Source organism: Haliaeetus albicilla, chromosome 14 (genome assembly GCF_947461875.1).
Source record: "Haliaeetus albicilla chromosome 14, bHalAlb1.1, whole genome shotgun sequence".
Lineage (NCBI taxonomy): Eukaryota > Metazoa > Chordata > Aves > Accipitriformes > Accipitridae > Haliaeetus > Haliaeetus albicilla.
This window is the reverse complement of record NC_091496.1, coordinates 24,490,299-24,504,257: the sequence shown is the minus strand read 5'-3', so window position 1 is coordinate 24,504,257 and position 13,959 is coordinate 24,490,299. Positions and strand designations below refer to the sequence as shown.

Genomic DNA, 13,959 nt, shown 5'->3' with positions numbered 1-13,959 from the left:
ATACTCAGTACAAAAAAACAGGTGTTCCTTTTTTTCCCCAATAGACTTTCACTGCATATGGAGAGTAAAACAAAAACCAGCTGATATTACAACAGTTTTTTCCCAGTTACCTGCCAATAGTATGTATCTGCTCTGGTCTGAGTTCCAAATGCTGAAATGCAGAGGCTATAACCCATGCCCTGAGTATGTCTCACCTGTGACTACAGAGGGCATGAACACACCTAACTTTTTGCCAGCAGAGAAGCCAGACTTTACAGAATTTGACAGAATCAGAAAAGGTAGACAGACAGGTCGTGAAAGAGTACATGGACTCCCGGTGAAACAGTTTACTAAAAAAGCAGAGATGCTCAGAGCTTTGACTAGTGATTATAAAAAACATTGGGCAAAGCTATGTATTCCACAGAATATTCAACATAAAGGCATAGGATCAATGAACACAAGTTTAGTATGCGGTATTTTTCTCAAAAAAATGTTGTTGCCTGAGGTATTAGAGGATTAATTATGAGAGTATTTTAAGCACAAAAGTTTTAGCAGAGTTAGTTCTCTTAAATCTTATTCCAATCACAGATAGTGAACTAGACAAACAAATTGTTTGTGTTACTGTTGGTAACATTTACAGTAGAGACAAAGGCTAAATTTTTTTGTGGTAGGTGGCACTACACAGTTTTAATTCCCAACTACTCTGCAGACATTGCTATCAGGGATGCAATGCTTAGGTGAGCAGAAGCAAATGTCACTCAAGAGGCAGAACAGTTAAAATCTTCTGAAAGCTCAGAAAAGCTGGTAACATGATCATGGATGGTATTACTATGACTGAAAACTAAACAACCCAGTCCCAGTTGAAGGAATCAATACTCAAAATGCCTGGCCTAAACTGATGATTGCCTGAACTTCCTCAAAACTTAACATTTATGAAAAAGGAAGAGTAATTATTTGATAAGTATGCCACACGAGAGAGGCTTTATTTGGATATAAAAGACATCAGTAATTCCCATAATTCAGGATTAGTTAAGGATTATTTATTTTGGTAAGCTACCGAGACACTTGGATGTCTTGTTCAGTACAAATTTAAGACTACCTACTCAGGCCATAAGGCGACCTCAGATGATCAGTTGCCTATACACTTGCTCAAGCAGCAAACTAACAAATACAGTGATATGACCTATGATCTGGACCACCAACAGAAATATCACAGGAGAAATCACTTTTTAACTTGTGTGAATTCAGAACTACAAAGACTCCAAACTTGATATTCTTTGATGTGCATTTTTCACTTGATTTTAGAATAGATGGTAAAAAGTTTTTGGATCAAGTTGAAACATAGTTTTGACTCCTTCCATCAACTTAATGAGAGGATCTCCTGAGGAACATGTATCTTCATGCCAGTGAGATGTATTCCCGAGGGGCAAACAGATTCAAATAATCCTTCTTCATGCAAACATAAGTTTAATATTGACAAACATATGACCAAAAGGCTACGTTACAAAGTTAGCCAGATACACATTTCAGTTTCACAGAAACTGAAACTTTATGGATGTTTTAGGAAATCCGTCATCATTATGCCTGCCTGTACACAAATAGGCTAACTTTTAATTTCAGCAAGGTTCTGTATAGTGATCCTATCTATATATGCATATTCTGAAGATCAAGCAGCAAATGCAAGGTACAAAGTTTTCTTCTCAGTTTAAGCTGCAGGGCCTCTGTCCTATTTGCAACAAAACATGCTCCTCCAAAAACATTCTTTATAAGTGCCAGGTAAGCCACAAATTGTTCAGGCTACAACTAAACAAATACCAAAGAACAGAAACAAAAGAAGTATACCAACCTCCAGAATAAGAGTTTACTGCTTTTGCCACCACATGACTAAGTCTAAAACAAAGGTATACATACACAGTAAATGACAGCAGTAGGAAAAAATAAAAGGCAGTGATTCATGCAAAAAGCTTACCATTTGGTGGGTCTCGTCTTTTTTCTGTTGAAAAAGAAAAAGAGCTATTTATTCATAGGTATCACAGGAAAAATTCATTCTAAATTTTAGTTTCCAGTGAAGCTTTCAATGACCTTGAACCAAACTTAAGAATTTATTAATATCCTTAAAGCCTACTTGTTGTGCAGTTGAAACAAAGCATTACAGAACAATAAAACCCCGATCTTGGATAATAAGCACTGATTTCAAGTGAGCAAACCAAGTAGGAGCATAAAGAAATAGCTACTGAGTTGGTTTCAGACATTTTGACTCCAAAGTAAGGTGAAATATTCAAAAAGCAGCTGTTTTGGTACAGAAAGATTTTTGAAACATTATGTTTTCTGGTTTCCAGTGAATGAGGCTGTTCTTTCATTTTTATTTGAAATATAATTAGCACTTTTATGCAGTATTGTTCTCTCGCAGAACCTAAAATGTATAATAATTATTTTTGGGTTTATACAAAGAAAATAGGACACAGGGGCAAGACACTTCATCTATGTTATCCAACAGGTAAATGAACAATATGGAACAGAACCAGAATCTCCTTAGTAGTCATCTCATATTCTATTCACAAAGCTAAACTGTTTCACAAACCATGAAGAATTTGGTTTGATGATTTAAAATGTAGTTGTAAACATTTCACACCTCAGTACTCTCAGCCTATAATAGTAAATTCTCCTTTAAAGGTGGTTTCCCTCACTTACTATTAATTCCTATCCACCACAAATAACATTTACCTACCCTGCAATCGTCCTTCAAAACCCCCAGTACACAGCTACACTATTTGTATACCTACACACACACACTTAAGAATTTTGGATTTAGTGGTACCCATATGGGCAAGCAGTTTGTCATCTCACCACACCTAAAAATATCCCTCCCTTTCAGATCTGGAGTATCTGAAATCTAACAGGGGCTCCCAAGACTTTTGTATTAAGAATCTGTAACAGACATTTCACTTTTCAGCAAGTCCCAGAAAAACTGCTAACCTATTACATTTTCTCCAGACACAAACATAAGGGGAAGAGAGAAGGTGCCTCCATAGATGGTGTTGACCTTGTCCTAGCAATATTTTAAGAAAATCTACAATCCTAAGTGTGCAAGGCAAGTCAGCCTCATATTAGTCAGCTGATCTTCAGGTAGGAATAAAGAAGCTGTCAAGGTTATCAAACCTTCAGAGGAAGGTGACCAAAACCCCTTGAGGATCAACCTTTGCTGAGCAAGCCTTCTAAAGACAGACAGTTGCCTCTTAGCTCACAGCAGGTTAGTTTTAGGCACAGGCGGAGAACCTCTGCAAGGGTGCCTCAGCGAAAGGTATCAGATCTGATGGGGGGGGGGGGGGGGGGAGGGCTTTTTCCCCAAATACTGTGCTTTTTCTTCCTAGAATATTCAGTTTAAGAAACCACTCATGTTGTACTGAAAAAGAAAGAAAAAAAACAACACCCCCCCCCCCCCCCCCCCTCCCCAAACCAACACACCAAACTCAACTTTTGGAACATAATTAAGTTTTATCCAACAACTCAGAGACAGCAAAGGAGAGCGCAGGACTGATTGCAAGTCATTTGGCACAGGATGAGAAGCTGGCAAAAGCAGGAGGTATTCACAGGAAGTGTGAAGTGGCCTTGTGCCAAATCATGGGAATCCATTAAAATTTTCATTAGAAGAAATAGTTCAAGAGATGAGATAGTAGAACACAAAGCAAGACATTTTAAACACTTCCTGTAATTTTTGCTGGGTATATAAAAGATTAATTTGCGGTCCAAAGACACTAGCTGTTCTTCTGTGGTTCCCACTGCTGACTACGAAATACGAACTCCTGTTCTGAAGTGCAGGTGACCTGACTGGAGAGTGGCATATTTCTCCTTTTTTGAAGATGCAAGATGCCCAAAGATCCAAAAGAGATCAACTTCACCAGCTGCCTGTGTCCAAGAAACACAGCTCCCTTGAATAAGTATTCCTGGAAACAAGAATGATCTCTGCTGAGACTTGAATCCAATGCAAGCTGAGCACTTCAGAGATGCCCTTGTCTCCCAGGCAGCAAAAACAAAAGCTGTGACCAAAGACGCAAAAAAAAGAATGCTCTCCATATTAAGTATCCAGCTTGAAGCTTATGAAGTGCGTTAGGAACGGCATGAGGAGCCAAAAGCTTGTGGAGGAAAAAGGCGGCTTCAGAGAGGACTAACGGAGCTCCCACCCATGAGCTACAAGCTGTCCAATAAAAATTGGTCAAGAAGCCTCCTACTTCAGGAAGGCAGTTAAGAACAAGGCTCTGTTCTACACATCTCTGCTGCCCTTTTATGGCCGAGTGCTCAGCACTCAGCATGTGGAGAGGACACTCGTGTGTGTACACACATTAACATTTCTGAGGCAAGATAATAAAAACTAATGGTACCTACATGCAAGAACACCCCAAGTGAGAATGTACTACACTGACGAGCACTGAGAGGAGAAGCAGTGTGTTCACCCTGCTTCACGGGGGAATTATTTAGGATCCGTTTAAGAAGTAAATGGAGAGATTATTTAAATAAGTCCACCAGAGAAAATAACTAATTATAGTAATTTGTTCCTAACCTAAGTTTAAGGACTTAATTGACTTAAGAAAAAAAAAATAAAATCAGAATTTAGCTAGATGAAAACCAGCCTGATATTAAAAAGATTTAGACAACACATAGATAATTCTTTCTCTGCCTTTCTCCCTCATTCTCTTCTTTGTTAGATATTTTGTACATTTGCAAGCTTTTGTAGATTCTCTATTTGGAGCCAAACTTTCACCTCTCTGGACTTCCAGATGCACTTACTCAGGAGTGGTCTGTATAATGGAGTGCATTTCATGCCTAGTGAGGAAGAGCAGAATGCTGTTTCCTCTTCTTGCACATGTGAGACAATGTTTTGCGTACTAGTCTCAGCACCAAGACATAGTTTTGTGAGCCAAAACTGCTGTTCTTGCTACCTTCCAACAACATAAGCTTTCCATAAGACTCCTGGAAAAGTCTCCTAGCAAGCCCTGAATGGTATAATAGGCTGCTAAGTGATCCCATAGACTACTCGTTTCAGTTGAAAGGATGTCAGGTGGCATTGCTATGAAATGAAACATTTTGGAAAGCATGGGAGTAAAAAACACATTAAAGCAGAAAAGCATCAAAACTACCAGACTATTACCTTTGTGTTTGAGAAGTTAAGATGCATTAGAATACACACACACAATTTGTATATAAACAATATACAACTTTTGTATATAATATAATTTATATATAAATCTATGTATAAATTAATATGTTTTATATAAGCATTTTTAATATATTTATTTATATATATATATAAGTAAATCAGCTTTGACTTGGGCAAGTGCAAAGCCTGTTATTTTAGAAGCACATTTAGATACAGTTGCATCAATGACATACAGAACTCCATCTAGTGGCTTAACTAAGGAATCTCAGGGTTGTTTTCAATTCTTGTTTTGCAGCTCTTAAAAAAAAAGCTTAGGAGTTTTTTGGGCTTGTTTTGTTTGGTTGTTGGTTATTTTTTTTAATTGAAGTAGTCTTCAAGTTGTAAGTGTTTGGGGAGGGGGAGTTGTTTGTAAAAAGCCAATGTATGGTGTAAGCTCATCCTACAACATGAGTTTGAGCACACAAACCAAGATACTAGCTCAAAGAGTAAACAAGAAAAAACTTACATGGTCCTGTGAAGAAAAACTCTATGTGGAAGGACAGAGGTGAAGCTCTGTCCTGTGAACAGGTGGTTTGTTTGAAAACAGTGGTTCAGTTAAAGTTTACTATGGCACTACACAGTTTACTACAAAGTTTACTATGGCCAAAACATATTTCCTCCTAAATCATATCTGTGCACTGTAGCACTGTGTTTTAGACACATAGTAGAGCGAAACTTCAGAACAGGAGATAGAATCATAGAATCATTTAGGTTGGAAAAGACCTCTAAGATCATCAAATCCAACTGCAATGTATGTCTGATAATACTCAAGCTATGCAAGCTGATGCAAGATTACTTCTACACAAGTATGAGAAACATTATTAATGACACTTCTTAATGACCCCACTTCTTCTCATGAAGCCCTATGAACTTACTCTAATTCTGAGCAGAGGGAATCTTAAAAGAAGCCATTTAAGGTTCTCGAACAAATGCTCTGCACCTGAGTCACCATACCTGAATGAAATCCAAGTGAATACATATAGATCATGTAGGCTCCCAAGAACACTTGCAGGGATGGCACTCCAAGATGAGGGCTTCCTCCCTTTACATTAGTCTACACTGCATTGCTAGTGCAATTCAATTCCAGAACGGACTACAAAAATGCATCCTGTAGCTTGGACACAAGTCCGCGCTATGGCTTACAGCAAGCCTGAGCACATCCATGTGTTCCCAGCCTGTGTTTTATGTCACTTTATTCTTCACGGACATATGGCTGTCAGACAGGCAAGTTGTTTATGGGCTCCCTGGAAAAGGACCAAGACAAAATCTGTAGGAAGCCTGAGCTCCCTTTAAAACACTGACCATGTTCCTAAGGCATCTTGCAGCTAGCAAAAAGCATGCTGTGCTTCAGACTGTCCTGTGCTGCTAAGGACAGTATAGGCACATTATGTCTTCACTAGTTTTGAATAAAAGATATTTCTCTACTAAATGCTGGATCAATGCCAAAAATTCATTCACATGAACTGCTGAACATACCAGATGGTAAAATCTTTGTTACAACCCACTTGGGCTGAATTTAAACAAATCAGTTATAAACAGCCCAGAGCTAAAAGAGGGTTTAGTCAAATGTGAAAACAGCTTACAGAAAGATTTCTAGTTTTCCCACCGACAGCTTACCATTTTTGCTTCCTCCTGATCTATATTTTCAAACAGCACAACCTTGGAGTCTCAGCTTACAAGGAAACTTACAGCAAGGAGCACCAAGTTAAGTTATTTCAGAAAAATATTATTTTTGCACAATACAGAAAAGAAGCACTCTTTAATAACACAATTACTTCTAAGTATAAATATGGCAGTAGTGCCTCCAGTAGCTTTCAGACATAGAAGTAGCTTCCTGCTCCCCCCGAAACAACATAAACAAGCCTGAATTTAAGATTAATTTGAATATTTACCAGATTTTCTCTGCCGTCGTCCAAGTAAATCTGTTACTGTTTTGCGGAATAGTTTAGCTTCTTCTTCATTAGCAAAATTAAGACCAACTTGACATGTCTGAAAAACATTAATATTCCCCCACCCATGACTAAGAAAATGTTTCAAAGGCTTTCTTAAATGTCTTCTTACACCTTCTGAAGGTATAATCAGAAAAAAATCATCACTGCAAATTTAGAACTAAGTCTTAGTGAAACATTCTATCTTAGGAATATCTGTCTACTATTCAAGTTTCTAGGGATCATGGCTAACAAATTCGAGCAAAATCTTGTAGCTTGAAATCAAATGGGGGAGAGGAAAATTTGTGCTTTAAGAATATATGATACTTCACAAACATCATCTGCAAGCCAAAACGTAATTTCATTAAAGGGACTTGAAAAAGAACTGCATTTTATGCTTCTGTCCTATTGATCAAGTCTTCTAGTTGAAATACAAAAAACCCCTTTTATAAATAAGCTTAAAAAGCTTCAAGGAAAACAGGTAATATTGTACTTTTATAAATAATTTACTGAATTAAATAAAAACCTCAGTTATATTGAAAGAAGCTACTGTTCAAATAAAAGGCATTCTAAAATTGGTATTCAAAGACGTTGAGACTCACATCTCCAGCAAAGGTATGAAAATATCCTCTAGGACTATTATATACAAAGTTATTGTACAGCTCCTGCTCCCACAATAATTTCCCATCCTGAAAAGAAGAAAAAAAAAAAAAAGATTTTGAAAAACTGAGACAAATTGCAGAGTTTAACTTCTTTCACAATAGAACCCATTAAGAATCAGAGGCTACATGGTGTTAAGCATCTACCTTGCTATTAACCCAACAAATGAGCTCAATCAAAATCAAAATATATTGGAACTCACAGAAGAGCTGTGGAAGACTATTCCATCAGGTCACTGTGTTCTGTTCAAGTTCCTGGATGTTTTCAAAAAACATCCTTCAAGTTCTACAATCCTGCAATAGTGATACTAGGAGCAGTAATAGTGACCAGTGATAGGAATACAGTGATAACAGCAATAGCAATAAAGGAGACTTCCAGTCTCCTTTTATTATCTCAGGTTTGACTTGAAAACAGCTAACTTAAAGGGAACAAAAATCTCACCTTTTTAAGAAGTTTTATATATTTAAATGGCATTATAGTTCAGCACCCAAGGAACAGGTTTCTCACTAAGTCTAATAGTCAAGGGACCAAATCACAAAGTCAAATGCAAGTGCCAGCTGGCAGTCCTGAACAAATCTGAGAGACTTCAAGCACTGAACACTGACAGATAATGAGCTGTTCCTGACTGCAGAGATAATGGGAAGCTTTCCAAAGCCTCAAAGTCAGTAGGACTTACACTTCTCAGTATCGTTTTTGTTATGCATAAACACATCTTGGACACATCATTTCTTAGTTCCCCCTCTTGAATGAAATATTATCATATCATCTATCTCAGACAAAGATCTTCAGTATGAATGTATATATGTTATGGAGGGAAAAAAAACCCCAAACAACTTCTTTGTCCTGCAGTTTTCACATGCATCAACACACTAATCAAAAAGATTGTTTCCACCCATACAGAAGACAGCTTCTATTTTGTTAATACCATCCAAAGTAATGACATCCACTACAATTTTGACAGCTATCCGTATCAGTGACAGTATGCTAACTTTCACTAGTTTGACTACACAGATCTGTAGAAGACAGCTTCTGTGAGCTGTAAGAAAACTGTATGATATTTATTTCATCCATAAAAGCAGACATCTATGAAATAATTTAAATTTAGAATATCTGAGAAAGTTGCACTTGCCTATTAATAAGCACTGTAATCGCACCACTTAAAGCGCAACCATTTACTTGAGAATTTCTATGAGTTTGTAGCTACAACAACCTACGTTCATTCAATTAAAAATGGAGAATGAACATAGCCAAGCTTAAAGAGTCTGAAAAAGAAAAAAAGATGCTTACCTTAATGTCAAATATTCTGATAAAGTATGACCTCTGTGGATTGTCCTTTACAAGGCAAGCTACACCACAGCATTTCTTTGACCACATGGCATTGCGATCTGCTGCATATATTTGAACAACTGCTGAAGACATCGTCTAAAAAGAAAAGGTAGCTATTACTTTTAAGGTAAAAATCACAAATTCTACATTTCATCTTTTATCAAAGCATCTCTTAATTTTGTTCCTAGTTCTAGGCAGCAACTTTGATGATTTCCCTGGTGGTAACACAGTAAAATTCAAATGACCCCAAATCACTTCTACATTTTAGATTTTCACTTCTATGCAAGATTTAGACAGCTTAAGAACCCAACTGAACTTGTTGTTCTTGCTCATAAAAATCAGCAAAGAGACTTTGCCTGTAAGAGGCAGACCAGTAACTATGGTGGTCACACAGAGAAGCCCCACTGTGCAACTAAATTTCTTCCTGTTCAGCACTCCAAACTGCTCAGAAATACAATACTCAGGCTAGAACTGTAAATTGCACAGAGCCTGGAAACACTCCCGGGTACTGGAATGCAACTGTCCACATTGCTTAATTGTTCAAATGGTCTCTGGCATGATTTTAGCCTATGCCAACTAACAAACTCCTAAAATTCTTGGGCATGGTTTGAGAATTCACATGAGCTAGGCTTGTTCCCAGTTGGCAGCTTGAAATTGTCCCGTTCTCAAATTGAGAGATTTTAATAAGAGATGACGATTACTCCACACCACATTGTTTCAGTCACTGGCAATGTTCCTCAGCATATTTTCTAGTATATAAGTGTCCTACCTTAAGAGTCCTATGAGGGAATGAAAATTGGAGCCTTTAAGGAATATTTAGCAGCCAAGTCATAAGGACATAAAGCTTAAAGGCTCTATAATGGGACAAACCAGAGGCTATCTAGCCCAGGATCTACTCTCCAACAGCACCAGATGCCTAGGTAAGAATACAGGAGTACTCCATTACACTATGGGAGTATAACCCCAGCAACTGGCAGGTTGGAGCTCAAAGCTCCCCTGAGCCAGCATACGTGTTTTACAGCACATGTGGGATTTTTCCTTTGTGAATTTATCAAATCACTCTTCAGACCCTTGTGAACTTCTGGGCATTACAACACTGGGCAGGACTGTATTTCACAGTTCACTTATGCACTGTGTGAATAGTTAGCTACTTCTATCTAAAAGTTTGCCACCTGCTAGTTTCAGTTGACTGTCCCTCCTGTCCTCCTGTTCTTACACTAGGAGATGGTGTTAATGGTTTCATAGTTGCCTCTCCATGCTGCACATGCTTTTATAGATATTTGTCACACTTCTTTGTCCTGTAAGTTCTCTGCTGTTTAGGAAGTGATACTAGTTTTAAGTCATTCTTGTACCGAGAAACAAAAATATTGTTCTACGCTTTAGCCTTGTCACTCTCACGTGGATCTTACCTAGTCCTACTACATCCTTCTTTGATTGGGGATGAGACTTATGCTGTATGAAGAGAGTTTGTTAGCCTTTGGAACACAGGTCACAATAATATTGTTTTCTGTTTTGTTCTGTTTCTTTCCCTGTAAGCCAAAGAGTTTTATTTCCTTTTTCACTATGGAACATTAAGCAGATGTTTTCATCTATCTGTTATAGTTCCAAGGCCCTTCTGAAGGGATCATATCTAGTCTGAGCAATTGGCTCCATATTGGGTTTTCCCCACCCGCTCTACAAGCTTTACTTTGCCTTCATCAACACTGACTACTTGCCAAAACAGTTGAAATTAAGAATGCAGGCATGTCCTGTTGCATTGTAAAGTTATCTACTAAGTATCAGTATCACCCATGTCACACTTTTCAACTGCTTTAAAATAACCAAAAGAATAACCTAAGTTTCAGGGGATTTTTTTAATCAAAAAACCTTCTGATTTTGTTAAAATAGAGTCAAAGTAATATAGCCAGACTGACAGCTACTCCTTGGAGAAGCTTTATAACCTTTGCCCAAGAACTGCGATGTAAATTTCACCATTCAAGATATAATTCTGTTCCTCTTTGCAACCACCTCTTCACAAGTTGTCAGATTGACTACTAATCTTTCTGGTAACCTACAGAAAAAGCATGATTGATTGATGAAAAGAAAGCTTTGCAGTTGCCTCCTCAAATGCTCAACAACTAAGTGTAGGGTAAAACTTCTTTCCCTATAACCTAAGGAGTAATATGAATAATTTAATCATAACTGGACTTGTCAGATGAGTAAAAAGGGACCCTTGTATTAGCCATACTACCAGAATGAAACAGTTAGCTGACATTAAGTTGCAGGTATAGGAGATGCCATTTTTCTCTTTATGTTGCAACAGGCAAAGACTTAATTTGGGGCACCGATGGCCATGTTTTGTTCAACACTTCTGCTAACAGCCTTTTCTCTCATTTCTCCAATATCATCTCAGTGTTAAACTGATAATAACTGTAGACACAAGACAACAAAGAGGAGCACAGGTGGGTCATTCTACAGTCGTAACGAAGGCATCACACATAACCACAGCAACTATGCCACTGCCTGTGCAAGAAACCTTCTCAACCCTCCAAACCAAGTCCAGCTCCACTAACCTCCCCCCAACAAGACTACCCACAGAAATGGCTGGTCTTGGCAGGAATTATGCAACTTAAATTCAAGGCACAGAAGACTGTGATGTGTGTCAAAAAAGGGCTCCCTATGCGTTGCCTCCTATCATATCTAGCAGCAAAAGCACCAACTGGATTATCTGGGTAAACCAGTAACTGTTGTAACTCGATGATGATTGCATATAAAACCTTGAACCAGCACCTACCCCATGAGTAGACAGAAGAATATTACACAAGAGTGTGTCCTCATTCTGCATAATTGTAATAGATGTAATGTACACTTGGATACCCTATGAGTAGAGCTTAATTTACAAGTTAGAGAACATTTTCACTGAATCTAAAGTAGGTGTTGTTTTGAGGCCTACCATGCTTAGAGTTCAATTACATTTTAACTTATTCATTAGCATTGTGCAAATTCCTAGTGTTGACAAACTGCAACGAGGCTTTCACATGTTAGAACATATAGCTACAAATTCCACTGTTACACCACTACCATTTTCTTTTTATTCAAAGCACAATACAGGAAAAAATATAAGGTGTATTTTTGGGGGGAGATGGACAATAAAATCCAACTCCTTTTACTTCAGTCACTGTTAATTTTCATCATGCAGAGCAGTGGTGCCATGCTTTATGCTATTCAGCTTCTGGAAGACAGGTGGCAAAAATATTTAATCGTCCACAGCTTTTGGAAACTTACAAACTTATCAGCAAAGTTTAAAACTTGAGAAAATATATGAACCATAAACTTCATCTACTGCTATTCATTATGATCCTAGCCACATAAATTCAACTAAAAAAAATAATTGAACTTTAATTGCAGAATTGCAGCATCTGAGAACATTTACGCAAATGTCAATTTGAGTATTCTACTGCATTTTCTGAATGAGCATTCACTTTGTCTACTTTGAAGACAGTTAATATACCCAGCTCAGTTTCTCACAACATTCTTTAAGAAAACATTGCATTTAAAAGCATGGGTTCTTTAAAACCATATGTAAATATTTCTTCACAAGAGGTCACACCACCAAAGTTACAGACAGAACTGAACAGGATTGCATTAAATACTCAACGTAATTAGTGCATATTTTTCTGAGTTACAGTTAGTTGATTTGTTACTTAATACCGAAAGTTATTACTGTATTTTCAGGAGGAGGATTTTTAATTTGGCACGACTGCTTTGCTAAACAGTTTTGGCAAGGATGTTGTCCTTTTTATGTATCTATATGTTTGGAAAAGGTACATAGGGGAAAGAAATAAGGTAGCCCACCAAAACTGACAGGCCATGGAGATGAGAATCAACCCCCGCTCAGTTCCCTTTATTTTTTCCACAGTCGACCTCCAGCTGGAGGACATGCCATTGACTCCAGGGACTTGTCACACCCCTCACACTGATGAGCTATGAAGCAGTTAAGTCTGGTGTTGTCAGCTGTATGCTGGCTGCCTCACTGGCAGAGCTGGTCTCACCCTTGGACACAAACACTGCAGGATATGTGGTACCAACAAAAGGCTCATGAAAACACCTTCTGCCTGCAAACGGTAGCCACAACTAGTCATCGCACATTTGCAGAATGTGATCACAGCAGCCACTGATCATTTCCAACTGGGCAGCAGGTAGCTGTGTACATTGATCAGCTTCTGATGTGAACATGTGCTGCAGTAGCCTGTCAAGTTAATGACTTGCTGTAACTCAGTGTTTCTCAAAAACAGTAAAGCAAGCCAACAGAAAGTGGCACATCTCATTACAAGAAAGAGCCATCACACTAGATTGCTTATGGTTGACATGGATTTTGAAAAGCTAAGAAATTACAGAGAACTACAGACATTAAAACACAGTGAGCCAAACGTCACAACAAAGAGCAGCAGCAAGATTAAGGCTGTAAGAGGATGTTCAGCCACCTCCGTATACACCAGAACAGAAAGCATTTCAAGATCCATTGGGATGGGTTTTGCAGTGTTCACATACAGCTGACAACTGCTTGTGGTGCAAAGATCAAAGACTCATAAAATGAGTTTGGTTGGATGTGACCTCTCTAAGTCTTCCAGTCCAACCTCCTGCTCACAGCAAGGGTAATTAAAAGCCTAGAGTTCAAGCTGCTCAAGGTCCTGCCCGGTTAACTTTAAAGGCTGCAAATCACCTCTGGGGAACCTGTTCCAGTGGTTAATCACTCCCATTTTAGTGCTTGTAAAAATGCAACTAAGTTTAATTTATTCTTCTAAGGGTTCCGTATTGTTATGTGTTACATGTTGATGGTACTGTTGAAGACACACTAGCAGTGACTTTCAATCTTCTTCCAATTTTAAGAGT

The 13,959-nt window shown here is 38.1% G+C and overlaps 1 protein-coding gene across 2 annotated transcripts in view; it reads right to left on the bottom strand.

Moving 5' to 3' along the window:
* Window positions 1–13,959, bottom strand: part of WASL (WASP like actin nucleation promoting factor) — a 53,433-nt gene that overhangs the window by 17,093 nt on the left and 22,381 nt on the right. For both annotated transcript variants that reach the window (XM_069802004.1, XM_069802006.1), the window contains exons 2-5: window positions 9,049–9,183; window positions 7,704–7,790; window positions 7,066–7,162; window positions 1,949–1,972 (exon numbers count right to left, since the gene is read on the bottom strand). In XM_069802004.1, the coding sequence (XP_069658105.1) occupies window positions 1,949–1,972; window positions 7,066–7,162; window positions 7,704–7,790; window positions 9,049–9,183 (343 nt within the window). The remainder of the gene's footprint in view (window positions 1–1,948; window positions 1,973–7,065; window positions 7,163–7,703; window positions 7,791–9,048; window positions 9,184–13,959) is intronic.